Below are 21442 nucleotides of genomic sequence, written 5' to 3'. Positions count from 1 at the left end.
TGCCTGGCGTACTATTACTTCATTTTGTAAAGAAACAGGCACAGAGAGATTTAGTGACTTGCCCAAAGTCACACAACCAGTAAGTAACGAGGCAGGACTCCATCCTGCTTTGTCTGACCCCTGGGTCCATTCTCTCGACCAGTGCCCTCTACTTTCTCCCTGAGGATAGCACAAAAATAATTGTCAAACGAATCATTCCATTATTTTACTTGGGTGTTTATGTGGAGGTGCAAATAATTACATAGATGTCAAGATATTTCTTGACTACTGTAGCACATTAACTTAGAGCAAAAGTCTGTGACATTCACAATAGGATTGAGGGCAGGAGGCAGCAACATGTGGCCCACAGGCCAAATCCAGCCTTCCATGTGTTTTAGTAATTAAAATTTTATTAGAATACAGCCACGTGTGTGTGTGTGTGTGTGTGTGTGTTCACAGTTGTCTGTGGCTGCTTCACACCACAACAGCGATGAGTAGTACATAAGGCCCTCAAAGCCTGAAATATTTACTACCTGGACTGTTACACAAAAAGTTTCCTATCCCTCGTCTAGAGCAACAAATCCAAGCTAAGAGATTAGAAACAATTAAAGGCCTACAGCGAATCCTAATCCATGATCAGGACAGGAAATACCTGTCAGAACCAGAAAATGATCCAGTCAGAGCCTAGCAATCCTCTATTAGCATCATCTTTAATAATATAGTGTCTTATTAACAAAAGAAAAAACATCATTTGCAAGAAGAGACAGCTTATGGCCAGCATCAAGAGCGTGTCAGAATCCATTCACCCAGGTAGGCATGAACTGTCATCTGAACATTGTCCTCTCCCAATGCCCCTGCTGCCATGGATCACCAAACCCTGTCACTTTGATCTCTTCATCTCTTCAGCCAGTCTGCCCCTCCCAATTTCTGTGTGCTCTGTTCTATTGAGTTCAACCCAGCACCATCTCTGTTGACCAATAATACCATAAGTAGTAATCATAACTACGTCTTAAAAAAATCATTACAGCAGTATGCTTAGAACTGTAATAGGAGAGGGGCGCCTGGGTGGCTCAGTCATTAAGTGTCTGCCTTCGGCTCAGGGCGTGATCCCAGGGTCCTGGGATCGAGCCCTGCATCAGGCTCCCTGCTCTGCTGGGAGCCTGCTTCTTCCTCTCCCACACCCCCTGCTTGTGTTCCCTCTCTCGCTGGCTGTCTCTCTCTCAGTCAAATAAATAAATAAAATCTTTAAAAAAAAGAAAAAGAACTGTAATAGGAGAATGTGTGTGGGGGGGAAACAGAAGGGGTTGCTTAGTGCCCTGCTGGCAATAATTGGGAAGTTTACAGAAGAGATAATCCCCCATTACCTCCTCCATTTACCTCTATCTACTGAGCCTCTCCCACCCCCACACCTATTCTGCTTGGCAGTCTCCTACTTATACTCCAAAACCTAGCACAATATTCTCCTCCTCTGGTAACTCTCCCTGACCCCTGCCAGCAGAGTAATAATCAAGCCTTTCTGTGTCCCCTTAGTGCTACTTTCTTACCTGTCACATAATTGAGGTAGTACTATAATTACCATTTATGACATTAACATAAGGTGATGATTATGAGTACTTACTATGCTCTACTGAGTACTTACTATGCTCCAAACACCATGTGAAGCACTTTGCAGAGAATCAGGGTATCAGACTCCAAAGCTTGTGTTTTAATCACTAGGCTACACTGCCCTCCCATCTTCTCCATGGAAGGCAGAGACTGTGGTGTATTAACTTTTATCTCTGTGATGCCCAACAGTGCCTGCCATACAAGCAGTGCTTATAAAATGAATGGATAAGAAGTATGGTACACATTTCTAAAGAGTCCTATCCGTTGGTCTTTCAAACACTAACCTGGGTACTGCTTGTGAAGAGATTTTACAGATGTAATCTGAAGTCCCAACTCAGCTGACTTTAAGGTACAGAGATTTTTCCAGGTGGGCCTGACCCAAACAGATGAGCCCTTTAGAAACAAAGGAGGGCAGTGATGTGATGAGCACTGGGTGTTTTATTCAACTGATGAATTGCTGAACACTGAATCTGAAACTAATCATGTACGATGTGTTGGCTAATTGAATTTAAATTAAAAAGAAAAAAAAAAGAAACCATTTTCTCCAGCTCGTGGAAGTCAGAGAGGTTCAGAGAAAGAGGGATTGCCACATGATTACTGGCCTGACGGTAGAGGAGACAGCAAGGAAACAATAACAGCCAGCAAGGAAACAATGACCTTGGTCCCATGATCACAGGGAGATGAATCCTGCAAACAACCCGTAAGCTTGAACAACCGAGCTCCAGATGAGAACCACAGCCCCGGCCAACACCTTGATTTCAGCCTGGTGAAAGCCTCAGCAGAGAATCTAAACACCCTGCTCCAGACTTCTGATCTACAGAACTATGAGACAATGAATGAGTGCTTTTAGAAGCCGCTAAGTTTATAGTGACTTGTTATGCAGTGACAGAAAACAAATACAAAGCGGTTTCCAATTCTATGGAGATGCTGGTAGTCAGACTGCTTTCTGTAGCTCCCAAATGTTCCACTGAGCTTTACCAGAAATGAGTATAGGCTGTGATCCAACATCAGGGAGATATCATGGGTGGAGGAAGTCCATGCCCATCTAGAAATCAATCCGAATCTGGCGAGGGAAGTAATGTTCTGCAGTGGGTGGAGTGCTGGACAAGAAATATGAAGTCCTGGTTCCTAGTCCCACATTTGCCAGCGCCTCATTCCGTGACCCTGGTTAAGTCACCTTATGTCTCATAACTGTAGATCTTTCATCTGTGAGATGGGGATAGTCATCCCTGTCCCATCCATTTCACAGGACTGTAAATAGATCAAGTAAGATAAAGAGTCCAACAAGCCATAGAAGTTTTGACCAATTCTAGAGGAACACAGGGATTCCTCAGTCACTTAGGTACTTTGGGGGAAGAGTTGTGCCAAGTTACAAGACTAACAAAATTCAGGTGACTAGGCATCCCTGCAAGGGCCAGATCACAGCTGTTCCTTCCCTACTAAGGAATTTATCCGGTAGCTCCCAACCAGAATAATACAAAAATAATGCCGCATGTTTTAATAGCATTTTTCAAAGTGCTTTTGCCTCTACTGTTTTAATTCCAATAGCGCATATCCGTTAAAGGAAAAGAATCAACTAAGTCTAGTACTAAAAGTTTTGTTTTTTCACCATGAAAAAGGGGTAATCTCACCCATTACACAGAGAAGAAGACTGAGACCCACCTGGGCAGGCAGCTTGCCAAGGTTATGGGGCTGGTCAGTGAAAGAGCAAAGACACTCATTCCCAGTCATGGCCTCTATTAATTCCAGTTCCCTACTTGTGGTATGGAACTGGGAAAATGCAGAGATCTTGGATAGAGGCCCAGCTTTGCCTGTATCAGGTCTGAACTAAAGAAGGGCGTAGCCTTGCACTTAAGTTCCTATCATGTGGATCAAATGCAGATGAAGCACTGGAATCTTGTCACATTTTGAGGAGCCTCTTCCCCTGACCCTCTGGTTATTCCACAGATGACACTTACTGGCTATTAAACAATAGACTCCTTCTTTGGTATCTTTATTAAGTAGGTGGGGATGTGGGGAATAGTGTGCAGGATAAGCTGCTCTCAACACCTAGCAGATAAATATTAATTAAAGGAGAACAGGGAAGAAGAAGCCATTGGCTTGGAACTTTCTTGGGAGGGCTTTGAGTTTCACCAGATAATCCCCAACTTGGGATACCTTAGCTAGGTCTCTCAGTTCAGTCGTGTTGGAAAAGGAGGTAGCCATCCCTGAACACTTGGTTTGAGGCTATGGCTCCAGGTGTCCTGGGCTATGAGCAAGTTTGGATTCTCCCAGCCCTAAAATATATGCCCCGTCTCTAGAATCCAATGTGACTAGAACTGACAGGTTATGAGAGAGGTGACATTCATGCGTTCACTTGTTATTGAGGCCCGCTCTGTGCTAGGTGCTATAAGGTTCTTTACTCTAGTGGAACTTATGATCCAGGGGAACAACAGACCGTCAACAATGACACAGAGATCAGATTTCAACTGCAATGTGAACTGTATGGGGCTCTGAGATTCTTCAGTCGGAATGCTGCAAATGTACTGGGTAGGGTGGGGTCTGAAGGATGAATAGGGCTGATGCAATATCAGAGGGAAGAGTGGCATGTGATAAGGGTGTGAGCCTTTTGAGTAGGAAGGACCAAGCAAAGCCCAATGTGACCAGAGTACAGAAAGCATGTTGTGGAGACACTGGAGAGCAAGGCAGGGACCAGACCACACCGGGCCTTGAGGGTCACCAATGAGTCTGAATTTTATTCCAAGTGTAAGAGAAGGGCTTTCATGGATTTTGCACAAAGAAGCAACATGATACAATTAATGTTGTTGTAAAGATCGCTCGGGCTGATTAGGCAAAGGAATGGGAGGACAAGGGGCTGCCTGGAGGGAAGTCCAGTTTAGATGCTACCGTGGTCACTCAGACTTGGGAAAAGAGCAGCATCTTCATCACAGCCCTGGAACACCGCTAGTGACACCTCCTAAGGCAGAAAGAGCACTGCATTAGTTATCAGAAGACTGGTGCGATTTTGAGTACAGATGTATTCTAGTCTTGGGGCATGGGGAGAATAGTTTTGCCTTTGTGGGTCTCATGTTGTTTGACTGCCCTACGAAAGCCATGCAGCCTTGTCTACCTACTTATGATTTCAAACCACAGAAACTCAGAGATGGAAGAGATGGGAGGAGTATGAGAGAAGGCTGACCCCTTGTGATGTTTAACCCTCCCTTCAAGTAGACTTATGTCCCCAGCACTTTGCACCTGGGGGGACTAAGAGTGAGCACCAAAAACAGCATCTCTGTAAATGGTCTACCACTTGAACATCTTCAGAAATGGGGAAACTCACTCTCACCCTCAGGACAGCCAACTCATTGTTGCACCACCCTATGCATCAAATAACCACTTCTTTGTATTTAGTGTTTGTTTTCCTAAAACTTCTGCCAAATGCTCCTAAATCAGGTTTCATGGTACCAGCCTGATGTCAGTCCTTCAGTGAACACCTCTCTCTGAGTCTTTTCTTCTGGTCCCCTCCTCCTGCAGCTATTCTTCACATAATACAGCTTTGCTCCACTCTTGGTCTCATTCCTTTGAACAAATTTCCTCTTATTTCCCTTTTAATGTGAAGCATCTAAGAACATTATTTTCCATATAGCAAGCAATAAGAAATATTTGTTGAATTTTTTGAAGTGAGCATTCTCTACCTAGAATAAAAAGGAGCCTCCCAGAAATGGAAACAAAGTGGAACACACAGGAACATGGGAATAACACAGCGCAGGTCGACCAATAGGTTGAGAACAGTGTGGAACAAGCAAGCAAGCTGGCAGGCCTGGGTTCTGCTCCTGGGTCAGTGTGATTTGAGATTCAAGTTTCTTTATCTGTAAAACTTATGGGTGGATTGGTGATTTCTTTGGTTGTTAAGTATAAAGTTTTAGTTAAGCACTGTCATCTACTGAAAGCTCTGAGCTTGAGGCTGTCAAGCCACAGGTTAAAAAGGATGTAAAGTTACAGTAGCTCCAGGATGATGCTTCCTTAACAAATTGAGCTGGATGGAAAGAGAAATAGAATGCAAATAACTTTATCACTATATGATTTGGTATAATCCGACGCCCTGTCTGTCGACCACATCAAATCACCCCATATGACATTGACGTCGTTTTGTAATATCTCTGGGAAATGTTCTAGAATTGGAAATCTCCTAGCCAAATCTGAGAGATCACAGTAGAATGCTTGACTAGTCCTATTTCTCTTCATTGTTGGGCATAAGAGAATAGGACTCTAAGAAGATCAAGGATCAATTTCTCACCTCATTTATTATTGTCATAGTTGCAATTTTGATCCAGTACAAAATATTCTTTGCCTTTTATTTCAGCCAAACTCTTTCTCTGTGGTAGAGGGGAGCACTGTGCCTACCCTCAAAAGTGACATTCCCTCAAAGTGGCTAGAGTACAGTTGTTCTCATTCTGTCTCCAATCCATTCTCCCTTCCCTTCCTTCTAGTCCATTATTTGGGTGCCCTTTGATGACCAAAAGAACAATAATGAGAAGGCAGTCTGGAAACATTTCTGAACATGATCAAATGTGTACAACATGTATGTAAATGCGTTTGTACTCATATATGTGCACAAACATTTGCTGTGTATGTAACTGCATTTAAAAGGATGTTTGTACATGTGTGTCATTTTGTGGACGAGTGTTGACATATCTGTCTTTGTTGGCACGTGTATTGATGTATATGTATGTGTGAAAGTGGTATGAATATATGCCTGTAGGGTTTTATCACCCCTGAAGAATAACAACCACACAGGTCTTTATCTGTGATAAGGAACAAAATGCCAACGAGAATCTCTCTGACATATGAATTCTCACATCTAGCTGACCGAGGAGAAGGGTGCAATAGGGTTTGACAGCTCTGCTGACAGGGCTTAGGCTGACCCTTGGCCCTTCCCCGTAGCCTTCTGCAATTGATGTCTATGCTTCTGACACCTCTTCCCTTTGGCCTGCAGGTCCCTGTCTGGCCGCATCGTTGGTGGTGTCTGGTGGTTCTTCACCTTGATCATCATCTCCTCATACACAGCCAACCTGGCTGCCTTCCTGACCGTGGAAAGGATGGTGTCTCCCATCGAGAGTGCTGAGGACCTAGCAAAGCAGACGGAAATCGCTTATGGGACCCTGGAAGCAGGGTCCACGAAGGAGTTCTTCAGGGTAGGCACATCCCTTGTCCTAAGGCACCTTCACAAAAGAGAACCACGACTGTCATTAAAATATCCTCATTAAGGAGCATGTGATTATAGGCAACCAGGACAACTGCTTCACTCAGTACCAGTCAGGGAAAACCAGAGCATTTCTCAGCTTTCTACAAATCCCAAAGAAATCTACATTTCTCTATTTGTGATATTTCAAAGCTCTTGCATTGAACCAGACCCCTTACATATGCCAGACTGTGCCGAGTTCTCTGACGGCTGCAAAGGATATGACATGCAGTTCCTTTCCTGCTCCCACACATACTTGTAATCTAATTAGTAATTGATTAGGATCAGCTTAGCCACAAGGTCCAGACCTTTGCCCTTTATGTCCCCTCCTTAAAGACTTGATAAATAAGGAGATGGTATATGGGAAACAAATACTGGAACAGGTGGTCTATTTAACAGTGCCAGGAGAGAGAAAATGTGAAGTGTGAGTGGAGGTGATGGAGATGTCATGTGACTGGAGGCAGCAAGTGAAGCAGAGGAGCAGAGAGCTTAGGAGCCTAGGGTCAGCCGGACCGAGGCCCAGAACCTGGCTCCGTTCCTGTTCTCTGGCCCTTAGCCTCTTTGACACCATTTCCTCATCTATAGAGTCTGGAGAATAATATCTACCTCAAGGCGTCATTATAAGATTAAAAGAGATGAGGCACCTAAGACACAAGGCTCTGTTTCCCATTAGGAATGTGGGGTCTAGGCATTTGGGAGCCATTTTGATGGAGGGGTAGGGATTTGTAGCCACGAATGTGAGAAAACATTTCTAGGCATCATGAAACTAGGGCAGACCTGGGTTGGCTCATTACACTCCAGGCAAAGGGGACAACTTGAACAAATGCCCCAAAACAGAAAAACTTGTAGTTCCCTGGAGCTTAGGCGTGCTCATTCTAAAAGTTGAACAAGTAGCTCATGGAGTTACCATGTTTTGATGAAAGAAAAAATGATAAACAATCGCTACCGCTTACCTAGCCCTTAACTATGAATCAGGTCCTGTGCTAGCACACCCTGCATGGATTATCTCATTTAATCCTCTCGCTAGAGAGGAGTTAGAAATTTGTTGTCCCCATTTCCTATATGAAGCTCAGAGAAGTAAAAGTAATTGCCTGAGGTCACACAGCTATTAAGTAGCAGAAGGAGAATAGACAGCAAGCTTCTATCTTGCTTCAGGCAAGGGATAGGGATCCTGGGCAGACCTGCCAGGTTCTCACTGCAACTTCATGGGGCAAACCCCTGACTCAGGGTGAACCCACAGAGTGATATGCTCAATTTCTTGATCGTGGGCTCTGTGCTCTGTATGACAGGCAGGAAGGGGACCAAAGTCTGAACAATCACTGATCCAGTCTCCAAGGCTAAAATCATCCACTTTCAATATGTTGGAGCAAGAAGGTAACTTGGAGGTCACATGGTCAGAGTCTGTCATTTTAGGGAGCAACATGACTTGCTTAAGCTTACCCAACCAGCCAGTAGAAAAACCTCCTGTAATCTCATCATAATTCTCTGGCATTTTTAGCCTGCAACCAAAATGTGAAGGAGATGTCTGATATTTGTCCATGTAGCCGGTCCTATGTCCCAGGCCTGCTGATGAAGTTGGGGAATAGCCAGTTCACTTAACCATTACATACCCATGCCCCATACCCCATACCCCAGTATCTGAGCACATCACCATCCCCAAAGCACTTTCCCATCCATGGTCTCATTTATGTTCCCCCTGTGACCTATGGCAAAACAGCAGTTATATGTCCATTTTGTGGACAAGAAATTGGAATTCAGGGAATCATAATACAAGTGTCAAGGACGAACACAAAATCTGTTCCCTCATTTCAGCCCAAGCATTCTTACCGCTGAACCACACTGTCCTAGTGAGGTGGTGTCATTAACTGATTTTTTTTTTAAAGATTACTCAGGTTATTAGATGGACCCATGGACAAATCTAGTCTAATATTTTCCTTTTATAGGTGGGGAAACTGAGGCCTGGGGGAGAAAATGGGATGCCCTAGCTACTTAGAGGCACGGCTAGGACTTATGACTTCAAAGTTCTCTGTTAATAACTATGTCGATTGACATATTTCTATTTCTTGTCCAGAGCACACTGTTAGGCATCTAGAAACAAGACAGTGTGTATTGTGCAAGCTCTGTTCACTCACCAGGTGTACTGTGTTGATGACAGTAGGTTATAGTTCATGTGCTAACTCTGATTAATCATCAGTGTTTGCCTAGAGTTCTATGTTGAGAGGTGACTCTGAGGGCACAGTGTGAAAGAATTCCTTGACTAGTATCGATAGCTGTTACATATATAGGAAGGGAAACTGGTCTCAAGCAAGCCATGTATTGGGCATTCTTATCCTAAAGTAAAACCCAAAGAAAGGGCATAACTATTAATAGTAATCGTACCACTTATGGAACACCTACTATGAGACAAGATCACCCACCATCCCCATAAGGCAGAAAGAGGGAATGGTGAAACAAGTATTCTTCTATCCTAGTCTCTGAAAAAAGTCTGGCTTCTAGTCCCCATGGCAGCCCAGAGCTTCTTGGCAGCCCCAACCCAGAGTCACTTAATCCTCCATCGACAGTTTAATTAAGATGTGTGAAGGGCTGTGAGAGCTGCAGATGATAGGGGAGATCCAAGAACAAATACCCCAAGTATGCTTCCAATCTTTCCTGCCACTCATGCTGCCTTCGCATCCCTGGAGGTGAGATTTTCCTGATAGCCTGCTCTGAGCGGCTATGAGCACAGCCCTGGCGTTTGGGGCACTGGGGTGAGGCTGAAAGGACATATTAATTTTCTGCATACTGTTGCCCAGAGGGCTCCTCAGCTCTGCCTGTCAGCAGCCCCATTCCCTGCCGTGGCCATCCTGTCAGGTCAAATTGCATCTTGCCATTGCCCCGCTGTGTGTTTTGTTGGGTTTCTGCCTGAAAGATCATCTGCAAATCTGGTCACAACTGAATTTATACATTTCTCTGTTTCCTGTGAGAGAATATGACATACATTATAGATGCTCTGACTGGTTCTGGATATTTCCTGCCCTAACTTTGAAATTCTCCCTCGCTTTTCTCCTTTCTTTCTTTTCCCTCACATGGAATGGTTTATCTTCATGTAAAGAATCAGGTATTTCAAGCCCACAAGGGACTCAAAGGTCCCCGTGCCCCAACTCCTCATGGAACAGATGGGGAAAGACTAGAACCCAGCCTCCTCACTCCCAGTCCAGTGGCCTTTCCAGATAGTTAACCAAACTGTTAAGCACATCATTTCATTGATCTAATTATAGACTCTACCAAATGCCTCCCTGAAATTCTCAGTAACTATTGCCATTAACTTTTCCTTGAGACCAGAATTTTTCTAGCCCAAATATCTCTATAGATCAATTGGCTCAAACAATGTCTACCAGTATTTTGCCAACACTTGATATTGATATCAAAGAAATAAACCTCTTATCTGTGTGCAAAGAAAAATGACACATTGTGGATATGGTCATTTTATACTAAATGAATCTGCAATCTGTGTATTAACCACTAGATTACATGAGTTGCATGACTCCAGTGCTATCTTTAAAAAAAAAAAAAATAGCCCCTTATGTGTGGTTAACACTTGTCCATTTACAAAGCCAGACTCCAATAGCCCTAAAATAGGCCTACCCTTTGGGGAAAGGGTGCTCTTTAGAAAGAGCATGTTAGATGAGCGGGATGACTTGTGGTCCTGGGTTGTGGGCCTTGACTAAGGGCCTACTGTGTGCAAGGGTAAAGTCTGTGAAGGATTCACAGGAGGGAAGATGTCTCCCCTCCCTCAGGTAGCATCCATATACTTGAGACCTATGCACAGCAAGGGGCCTCCCAATCTTGGCAGTCTAGCCTGACGGTCCAGTGAGTACCAGCACAGTGTGTCCTAGAGGAATACCAGCCCTCACAAGTGAGAGCCACAGAGGCCATACAGATCAGAATCACCTGGGGAACTTCTGAAAAAGATTTTTTTCTGGGCTCCACCCCAGACCTGCTGAGTCACAATCTCTAGGTTTAGAGGAGGGACATCTTAATATTTACAATTTCTGCACATGATTGTGGTGCCCACTAGAGCTTGTGAACTATTATCCTTGAAACTGAAGTGGTCTTAGAATACATAGGATTTGTTCTGGTCTGTGAAATGACTAGTAGGATGTGGCTGGAGAGAACAAGTGTATCCAGTCAAGTAAACAGCCTAGGCAAAGTCCCAAAAGAAGGGAAGCTTCAAAATTAGTTCAGGAGGGAGGGAGGAAAAGAGTTTGGCTAGATTTAGAGGTTTTTGAAATGTAAACAGGCTACAATATTAGGTCTCCAGTTATTAGCTTTATCAGACAACAATTTACATTCTGAGGTCTGTCTTGTAATATGACTCATGATCGAGAAATTCCTCAGTGTTGTCCTCCAATAATGAAATCAGATTCCACTGATATTTGGCTCTCCACTTCTGAGCAGTATAAGCATGGCCTTCTTGAACAATAGATAGGTTCTATAATGTCTTTAGAAGATCAACAGGGCCCCATTTCTTCACTCTTCCCAAATAGAAGGAGAATATAATTCAGCAGTAATTAAAAGATTCTGAGCTATTCTGTTCATTCTGTATTTGCAAGATATTTGTACTTTGGAACCTACTGGTACTAATTAGAGCCTCTTATTTTGCAATCACTCATAATTTGTTTCTTCCTGAGCTAATCTTGCTCATGAATGTGTGATCAAGCTACACTCAGCTCTTCATTAGTGTGTGTGCCGACCTCAGTTCCAAGCACAGCCAGCACTTAATTCCAGCTTTGTTCCTGTCCCCTGCCAGAGGTCTAAAATTGCAGTGTTTGAGAAGATGTGGACATACATGAAGTCAGCAGAGCCGTCAGTTTTTGTGAGGACCACAGAGGAGGGAATGATCCGAGTGAGGAAATCCAAAGGCAAATACGCCTACCTTCTGGAATCTACCATGAATGAGTACATTGAGCAGCGGAAACCCTGTGACACCATGAAGGTGGGAGGTAACTTGGATTCCAAAGGCTATGGCATTGCAACGCCCAAGGGGTCCGCCCTGAGGTAAGTAGCCAAGATTTGCTTCCTTGGTACTCCCTCTCCCCTCCCTACCTCAGGAATGAAGCTGCTGTGTCTGCCACATGGCTCCAGTGCCACAATGCAAGCTGTCAAGGGGGCTCTTCTTGGACAACTGTGGGCCTGGAAGATTCCAGTCACCCGAGATCTTCAGCCCTGAGGTTGGAAATTGACCTGGGGGCCTCAGCTTGCTATGACTGTCGCTGCCCATGTGTTCTTCCCCACACCTTGCCTTACCCCTCCAAGTGTGTTAAACATCAATGAAACTTGTGTTTGTGTCATGTGATCTGTAACACACCATCCTTTACCAAACACTCCCATATCCAACTAGGCTATGAACAGAGTTCTCCAGCAACCTGAATTCTTTGAGAGAAGGTGGTTTGTAATGTTTGTCTCAAAAGAAACAAACACATTGTCCAAATGAAAAATCAAGTAGCTTGAGTCCTAAAGGCTCTGGCTATGGCAACCAAAATAATACCAAATGAATGGCAGCACCTGTTCTTTGCCAGATACTGATTTATTTGTTTATTTATTTATTTATTTACTTACTTACTTATTTTAGATTTTATGTATTTATTTATTTGAGAGAGAGAGTGTGTGTGTATGCGTACACAGTGGGGGAGGGGCAGAGGGAGAGAGAATCTCAAGCAGACCCTGCCCTGAGCATGGAGCCCTGTGTGGGGCTGTCTCACTACCCTGAGGTCATGACCTGAGCTGAGACCAAGAGTTGGACACTTAATGGACTGAGCCACCCAGGAGCCCCCCAGATACTGATTTCTTTAGCAAGAAACAGGTAATTCAGTAAAGAAGCAAAGTCGACTTTACTCTCACATAAAGAAGCTCTGATATTCATTCCAAACAGCTAAGGTAGAGTCCTGTGTATAGATGTGGGGGGTCAAGAGATGTAGATTTAATTCTGGGATTTACTACTGACTGTCTTACCAAAGGTAAGGCATATCATCTCCCCAACCCTCAGTTTCCTCACCTGTAAAGAGAGGTTACTCATCCCAGCCCTTCCTAGGTCCAAGGTGACTGTGAGTCCAAATGGGATAATCTATATAGAAGGTAATTGAAAACAGCACAGTATGAAGTAACCTATAAAACATTATGTCAACTTACAGAGGGATTAAATCATTTTAGGGAAGGATAGCGTTCAAGGAAAGGTGAGAAGTGTTTAGAAAGTTTGCAAAAGGATGGAGAGGGGTTCCTAACCCATCTTGATATCCAGGACCACCTCTGTCTCCATATCTTGCATTAATTTCAGTAATATTGAGCACTGCGAGGTTCTAGGCACTAGGCTCAGACCTGGAGCTACAATTTTGAACAAGACAGACATAGTCTCTTATCCCTATGGAACTACATTCTTGCAGGGAAAACAGTCATTCAACAGGTGATTGTTTGATGGTTCATGACAACTATGACAGGTTCTGTGATCATTGACAAAAGGGGACCTAGAGGACACCTACTTCCACCAATACAGCAGAACAAAACTCCCACTACAAAACCTAGATATACAGGATAAAGTTATAACAAATAGCCTTTTAAATTTAAGTTAGGAAATCCCTAGGCCAAAACAGGAAAAGGACATCAAAACCAGAGTGAAATGCATAAGCTGACTATTCAGGGAGTGCCCTAAGTAGGGCAAAGTCATAAATTATGTGACAATCTACGTGAGCAAGAATAAGAAGTACATCTAAAGACATAAAACTAATGAAAAACATTTTTAAAAGAAAAAGACAGTAATCATAAGGGACTAGACATATTTAGAAAAATACCAATTAGAATTTAGAGAAGTAATGAAATCTCAATGGAAGGGTTAAACAACAAATTAGTCAAAGTGGAAGAGAAAATTATTACATGGGGGGAAACAATGGCTATAATTCCCCAGAATATCACACAAAGACATAAAAAGATAGAAGCCATGACAAAGAAGTTAAGAGACCTGAAAGAGAAATCAAAATCCCAGGTGTATCTTTTGTGAGTCCTAGAGACAAGAGAGGATGGAGTAGAGGCAGTATCTTAAAGGGAACTTTCCAGTATTTATGGAAAATATTCATATCCAGATTCAAAAGTTATGTGTCCCAAGCAGATGAAAATCAGCAACTGATTCATTGAAACTGCAGAACTATAAAGACAAAGAAAATTTCAAATGTAGCTAGAGATAACAGGGTCTAATCTGGTGTGCAGGATGGGTAGGACATGGCCAAGGAGGCTTTTCCAAGAATGCTTTTTTCTCAAGCTGAGATCTGACAGATTAGTAAGAGTTAACAAGGTAAAGTGAGGGGAGTAGAAGAGACAAGCAGTCCAAGCAGAGGGAACAGCATGTGCAAAGACTCTAAGGTAAGGAATCATGGTATACAGATGAACTAAAAGAAGCTAAGTGCTCCCAGAACATAGGTAATAAAAAAGAGAAAAGGTTGAGATTGGAGAATGACATATGGAAGGATTTTATAAAGAATTTGTGTCTTTATTTGAACAATAATGAAAATACATTGGAGAATTTTTTTTAGGTAATCCTGCAAACCTAATTTAATCCATTTTCACATAAAAAACAAAAAGATAAAAAACTATGGATGAATTCTAATTACAAATCTCCATGTGAAAATTTTAAATAAGCTTATACAATTCAGAAAGTATGAATAAAGAATAGACATCATTCAGTGGATTAATATACAAATGTTTGATACCAAGAAGTCTTTTATTTAAGTAATTGTCTGAAAATTAAGAAACAAAGGTATCTGTAGGAGTGCAGACATAACTGAATGTACCTAATGAAGGGAAACCAAATGGCCTGGTATTTATCGATCATGCATTTTTGCCTGGAACAACTTAAAAGAGTCTCTCTTCAAGTCTAGACAAAGTTCAAAGGGGATCCAGAGGAGAGTGTTTGGCAAGGAAGAGACTTTTATCTCGTAAACTTATACAACACTACCCTAGAAAGGCCCAGGGTAGAAAATGAGCTCTTACAGGTCTGGGAACATCAATGATGCTAAAATATTACAATTTACTGAAGGCTTTATGAGTCAAGGATATTATTTGATAGAAATCGTTGTATACAAAGTTAAGAAAATAAGAAACAGAGAGGTGACATGATTTGTCTAATCAATAGAGTACTTATGCCACCCCATCCCACATACAGGTGCCTAGAACAAGGTGACAAACTCAGAAAATATTAGATGTTTGAGTGACATGAACCTAAAGCTCAGGTCATCTGGCACTCAACTGACTTTCCACTATAATAAAATCTACCATTGAGTGAATGCCTACTCCATGCTACATGGTATGGTATATGCATTATCTCATATAAACCTTATACCTATGAAGTACCATTATCCTCATTATACAGATGGGGAAATGGAGGCACAGATGTAAGTTAGCTGACCAGTTTGACACAACTAATAAGAAAGTAGCCAGATTTCAAGGTCAGATACTCTGAATCCAGAGCCCATGCCTGTGACTTACTCTAATGCTTCACTGGGCTTTATGACTGACAGCATCATTAAAGGCAGGAGACTGGACTTATGCCAGGTTCTCAGTACCTATTCTCTTGGGTCAAGCAATAGCCAACAACTCAGAAAAGCTAGAAAACAGACATTTGCAGCCCAGAGCATCCACTCATTACTGTGAAGATGAAAGGTGATAGCGGATGGTCATTTTAATGCGCCAAATACCACTTCTTTGAGCAGAAACAATGCTTTAATGAGTTTTGCATACCCAAAGTTTCTTTGGGGATAAATGTTGAAAATAATTCAACTCTGTAATAAAGAAAACCCTAACTCTGTTGTTTACATCTCCATAAGACATAACAAACTATTTACTGATTTTGAGAAAGCAAGAGAAAGGGAAAGAGAAATGAAAAGGAACATATTCCAGATATAGATCACTGATGGTGTAGAATGCAAGTCAAGAACACCCAGCTGATGGCCACGTGCACCCAGCTCTCTCCCAGTGCTCCATTCTCTCCAGTGGCAACTTTTATGATAGCCATGGGGTTTCCTGACTCAAAACCAGAAGGGTAAGGTTCAGCCTAACAGGATCATGAGTTTCTGACCTAGGAAAATCCCTTTTCCCTCTATGGGATTCTCCCTCTCATCTCTGCATAAAAGTGAATCATCCTAGCAACCAATAGTGTAGCATTCCATGAAACATAGAATTGCAAAATGGTTACAGAAAATATGAGCGCGTGCGCACACGTGTACACACACACACACACACACACACTCTCTCTCTCTCTCTCTCTCTCTCCAGCCAGGGTTCCATCATATCTTTTTTTTTTTTTTTAAGATTTTATTTATTTATTCGATAGAGATAGAGACAGCCAGCAAGAGAGGGAACACAAGCAGGGGGAGTGGGAGAGGAAGAAGCAGGCTCATAGCCGAGGAGCCTGATGTGGGGCTCAATCCCATAACGCCCGGATCATGCCCTGAGCCGAAGGCAGACGCTTAACCGCTGTGCCACCCAGGCGCCCCAGGGTTCCATCATATCTTGGCCTCACATGTCCCAAAGGGTGCCATTTCCCCAAGGCATGGTCAAATACCAAAGAGTCATGGCCACCCAATGTCACACAGACCTGCGTGACTGCTCCAGAAGTCTTCAATCCACTGATTTGATCCCAGGAACACATTCTGCATGACAGAGGTGGAAAGTGAGGAACCAGTAAGAGGCAGTACCTGTTTACTGTTTCCTCTGGTGCCCGTTTAAAAGGAGCTTATCTGTGCTCAAGGTAATATGGCAGCAGAAATCAATTTTAATTCAGATTATTTAGAATTACAGCAAATCCTTTTTTAAAACACTGTTCAGCCGCTCACAAAGCTGCGAGCTCTGCAGAAGTCTACAGAAAGCGGCTTCAGCACACCCCAGGCATTGCCACAGACTTCCCTTCTGACCTGTAAAAGTGGGGCTTCTATAGCCCTCACAGATGTGCTCCAGGTTCCGTGCCTATGCCTGCATCAAAAAGGACTTCCCTGGCAGCTTTCTCCATCACTTGTTCTCCATAAGGCCAGACCTCACCGTACCTACAGGGCATTCAGCCCCTTCCAGCCTGCTTGGAAAAAACTCCAAGTTCCTCCAAGGCAGATCACCCAGCTCTGCCTCAGAAGGTCAGAGAACTGATATCTAAGGTCCAACTGTTCCTCTAAAACTTGCCAAGTCTACTTGGCAAAAGCCAGACCATGGTCCCTACAGTGTTAAAAGGCTGTGTTAGTGACAGAATGGTGTTTTTGTCTCTTCTGCTCTGGAAACAAATACTCTGATGAAGCGAAGTAGTTCAATGCTTGATTTTCCATTTGGACAGGTGGTGTTTCTTTGAAACAGATGCTGTTTGTTGGCTGTCACTGCATGTTTGGGGTTGGGTAAGGGGCTGAATTATGTTTCCAAAGCCCTTAGGTTATGGATAAAGACCTGCTCAGCCAATGACAGTCACCAGGGAAAGGCAACTGGTAAATCAACTAATTATGATCTATTGGGCCTTTTTATTGCCAACTAAATGTATTTTCTGGTCCAAACTGAAGTCTCTTTTCTTTATTATGATGAACACTTCCTTCAGTTAGAGACCATGTGTTCAAATTTCCTCTGTAAGGGGGGCATGGCCCATGTTTTACCAACCCAAGAAGGAAGTCACACCAGATTGGCCTAAGTTAAAATCTCAACTAATGATTCTCCTTCACAAGCCATTTACCAGGAATTTGACGGATTTGCTGAGTTATATAATCAGGACATTGGTCAAAGTCTGGTCTTTAACTTTGACCATGGTTACTATGGAGTCTTTTCTGGTCTCTGTGATTATGACATGTTTGTCTTCTGTCATGTGTCTTGTCCATGCCAGATGTATGGGCCAGGGGGACAGGAGCTCCCTCCTACAGCTTAGTGGATGATGGATGGGCATCCAGAAGGGTCTGAGACCCAGTTCCTGTGTTTTCCATTCAGCTTCACAGATTGCTTTCTGAATATCTCCTCCACACAAGGCCCTGTGTGCATGCTTCAGGGAGTAGCAGTGAGAAAGAGGCAGTCCCATCCCCTAAACTATGCATAACCACATTAGCTCATGAGCAGAATTACACAGGTGCCTGTCATTCTACCCAGTGTCATAGAAGTCAGTGACACCCAAAAGGAGGAGAATCAACATTAGAATGGAGGGATTTGCAAAGGTTTTGTGGCAGAGGTAGCATTCAACATAGGACCTGAAGAAATTGGGATAGTAAGAAGTGGGGATCAGGTGCTTCAGAGGGAGCGGATAAAATGAGCAGAGGTGAGAAAACATAGGGCTTACTTTAGGAAAAACAAAGGGTTCACTTTAACTAGAGATGCATTAATAAGTAGGAGCAGATGGTTGTGGTCAAACTGTGAAGGATTTCAAATGTCTCTGTATTTTTTATTCAATGTCAGGAGGGGCCATTAAAGGCCATTGATGTGGAGGGATCATGGACCCAGGCTCCCAAAGATTATACTGGCAGTATTTGCAATGTGAATCAGAGAGAGGTGGATCACAGGCAGAGAGGTCATTTAGAAAGCTGCTGTGGTCATTCTGATAAGAGGAAATGAATGTGGTCACAGATCATAACAGGTTGGAAACAGATGGAAGACATGGTAGACTCTATGTTCTTCATCAGACATAACCTCTACTTGAAGGCTTGGAAGTCTCCACTTTCTGAGAATTCTGTGCTCTTTAAGGCCTGACCAGGTACAAACTGATTCTGGCAAGGACAGAAAGTGGGCAGATATGGGGTTTGCCTGCCACACAGACTTATTGCTGCCTCCTCACTTTCACCTCCGAGGTGCCTTGAAGGTTCAGAAAGGCATTCCTGGGAGGGCTGCAGCAAGAGGCTCCCAATCACTGTTCTCTGTCCCTGTTGCACTGACTCTATCTTGCCTGTATCTGGTGTTTTTGTTGTTGTTTGTGTTTTAAAGTAGGCTCCATGCCCAGACTACTGGGCCCTGAGATCAAGACCTGAGCTGAAATCAAGAGTCGGACATTCAGCCAACTGAGCCAGCCAGGCACCCCAATGGTTTCCATAATCAGACTTAAGTTCAGAATTGCTCAGTAACATTTTAGTCACACTGGTATTTCGACTGAATATATTTTTCTCCTTTACACAACCCTGTTCCGGGAAATATCTACTAAGAACTGCTTGTCTGTATTGGCATACGGCTGAAGGAGGGAGGTTGAGGCCATGACTCAGAAAGAGATATCACAAGGTTTCGTAGGGAGCATGCCCACTTGCAGGGATTGAGGGTCTCCTGGTTGTCCACCTCCATGTTGGGACCTCGTGACATAATTCATCCTCAGGTTGGTTCAGAGGATCTTTCTTAAACACCCCTTTTTTTCCTAATGCTGATCTGAGTGTTATAGAGGCCATCAAGAGAATTCGCTTTCAGAGAATCACAGTGACCCAGAATGTAATTGGGAAACAAATAAGCAAGTGTTGTTTTGTGCGGTGTTGGTCCTGTTGCTCTAAAGAACCATTCCCCCATCTTCACTATGTGTCACATTATTTAGGGAAGCTACTTAAAAGTGTTCCTTTCTAGACTCTCATTCCTGAGATTTCTGATTCTGCAGGTCCAGGGTGGGATCCAGGAATGGGCCATTTTAACAAGTCCCCTGGGCAATTCTGTGATAGGTAGACAGCAGTCTGTTTTGAGAAACAGAGCTAGAGGCCAGAGAAGAGAGATGGACAAGGTCTGAGGAGACGGCAGCTTAGAAAGAGAAGGAAGGTTAATATGATGGGAGCGTAACAGGGAAACTGCACTGAATGGTGTCCAACCCATGATCCTTAGAGTCGAGCAACCTTCATTCAGGTTCAAGGGCCATTACTTTACCTGCAGGTTGACCTCAGTTGGTAAGTCATTATAACTCTATGAGCCTCTGTTTTCTTTTCTGTAAAAATGGAATAATAGTAATTCATTGCAGTTGCTCTGAGTTTTGATGAAATAGCACAAAGTGCTTGTCACAGAGGGTACTCATTAACGTTAATTCTCCACCCCTCTTCTCCTCCCATTAGACCTACCAAAAAGTCACTTGTGAACCAGATAACTCATTTTTCCTTCTTTGTGAAACACACTGTGTTCATCAAAAATGCACATGAACACCAGCCTCACCCCCCAGCACTGACTGCATTAGAAATAAAATGTCTCTGTCTGAGAACAATTTGTGGTCCTCCCCCACAGAGAACACGCTAAAAAAGTAAAACCCTGATATTTCTTTTTCTCCCTCCCTCCCACCCTCCTCCCATAGTATAGTACTGTGCAGGGCCTGCTGCTGAGAATAAATACAGTATGTCCCAGGGAAATGACAGGCCCTTTCAATTGGTCCTTGCCTCCTGATGGGTAGCCATGGATGCTTGTTGTCATGGTAACCCCATGAACTCTGTGACCCAGGTCAGGCCTGATCAGAGACCAAGCTCTCTGAGCAGAGAGGCTGGATTTGCCTACATCCTCAGAAGAGCTGGAGACAAAGGAAAAGAGGGAGGGAATGGGGGATAAAAAGGGAGGGAGGGACAAGGAGAAGGAGAGAGGCAGAGAAAGTGTGTGTGTGTGTGTGTGTGTGTGAGAGAGAGAGAGAGAGAGAGAGAGAGAATAGAGACTGGAGGTCGGCCAAAGGAGCGCTGCATCAATACAGAAGCTTCTCAGGTCAGGACACGTGGGATGGATTATAGAGCGAACCAAGAAATCCTCCTAGGAGACCGGTAAGGCAGCCCAGTGCAAAAGTCCAGGCTGGGAGGGGCGGGGGGGGGGGTCAAGGGCTTGATTTAGCATTTAGTGGTGATGGTAAGACTCATTGTTAACATTTATTGGCACTGACTCATCCCAGGAGCCTCTACGAAATATTTGATGTGCATTAATTTATGTAATCCTAACAATCCTGTGAAGGTACTATTGTGTTCACCTTGATTGTATAGTTTGGGAAACTGAGGCATGGAGAGGTTATGGAACTTGCCCGGGATTACCTGGCATGGAAATTGGAAAGCTGGATTTTCAACCCAGGCAGCCTGATTTCAGGACCTCTTCTCAGCCATTAGGGGAAAAAAACAAAAATGGATATAAGGACAGAAACTGTGAGGAAGAAATGATTATTCAGAGGATAAAGATCATTGACAGCCTCTCCCCCAACACACATGCTCACAATTGCACTCAGTCCTACCCAAGCAATACGCGAGTCAGGAAGCTACAGCCCCAGAAAGAGAAGTGGCTCACTGTCACGTGGCCTGAGTTCCCTTGAAAGCCCCGGCCTCCCCTCCACACTGTTTGCATAGGAGGCACACTTATCCTTCTCTCCCCAGGGTCGGGGCCCTACCACCAGTTGGTGTCATTGCCCCATATCTAGACATGGAGAAGGGCACATCCAGTGCAAACTAAGGTTTCCTGCTGACCCATGGCAGACTGAACCAAAAACACCTCCAAAGATTTTCATGCTTCTGGAAACTCTGTAGTGCTTTTTGACTCCTTTCAACAACGAAAAGCTGACCATTTTAGACTAATCGTACTACAGACATAAAGAGGGAGGACATGTCATTCTTTCTACACCTGCTGTGTGCTGGGCATGCGCGTGCATCCAGTCCCCTAGGGATGTTAAGGCATGAGCCTCCCCCCCCC

At 43.6% G+C, this 21442-nt stretch overlaps 1 protein-coding gene across 4 annotated transcripts in view; it reads left to right on the top strand.

Moving 5' to 3' along the window:
* The window catches only part of GRIA1 (glutamate ionotropic receptor AMPA type subunit 1), a 294487-nt gene that overhangs the window by 245838 nt on the left and 27207 nt on the right, over positions 1-21442 (top strand). For all 4 annotated transcript variants that reach the window (XM_008692470.1, XM_040630384.1, XM_008692468.1 and 1 more), the window contains 2 exons: positions 6560-6758; positions 11595-11842. In XM_008692470.1, the coding sequence (XP_008690692.1) occupies positions 6560-6758; positions 11595-11842 (447 nt within the window). The remainder of the gene's footprint in view (positions 1-6559; positions 6759-11594; positions 11843-21442) is intronic.

Source organism: Ursus maritimus, unplaced genomic scaffold (assembly GCF_017311325.1).
Source record: "Ursus maritimus isolate PB19 unplaced genomic scaffold, ASM1731132v1 scaffold_15, whole genome shotgun sequence".
NCBI lineage: Eukaryota > Metazoa > Chordata > Mammalia > Carnivora > Ursidae > Ursus > Ursus maritimus.
This window is presented reverse-complemented; position numbering and strand designations above follow the sequence as displayed.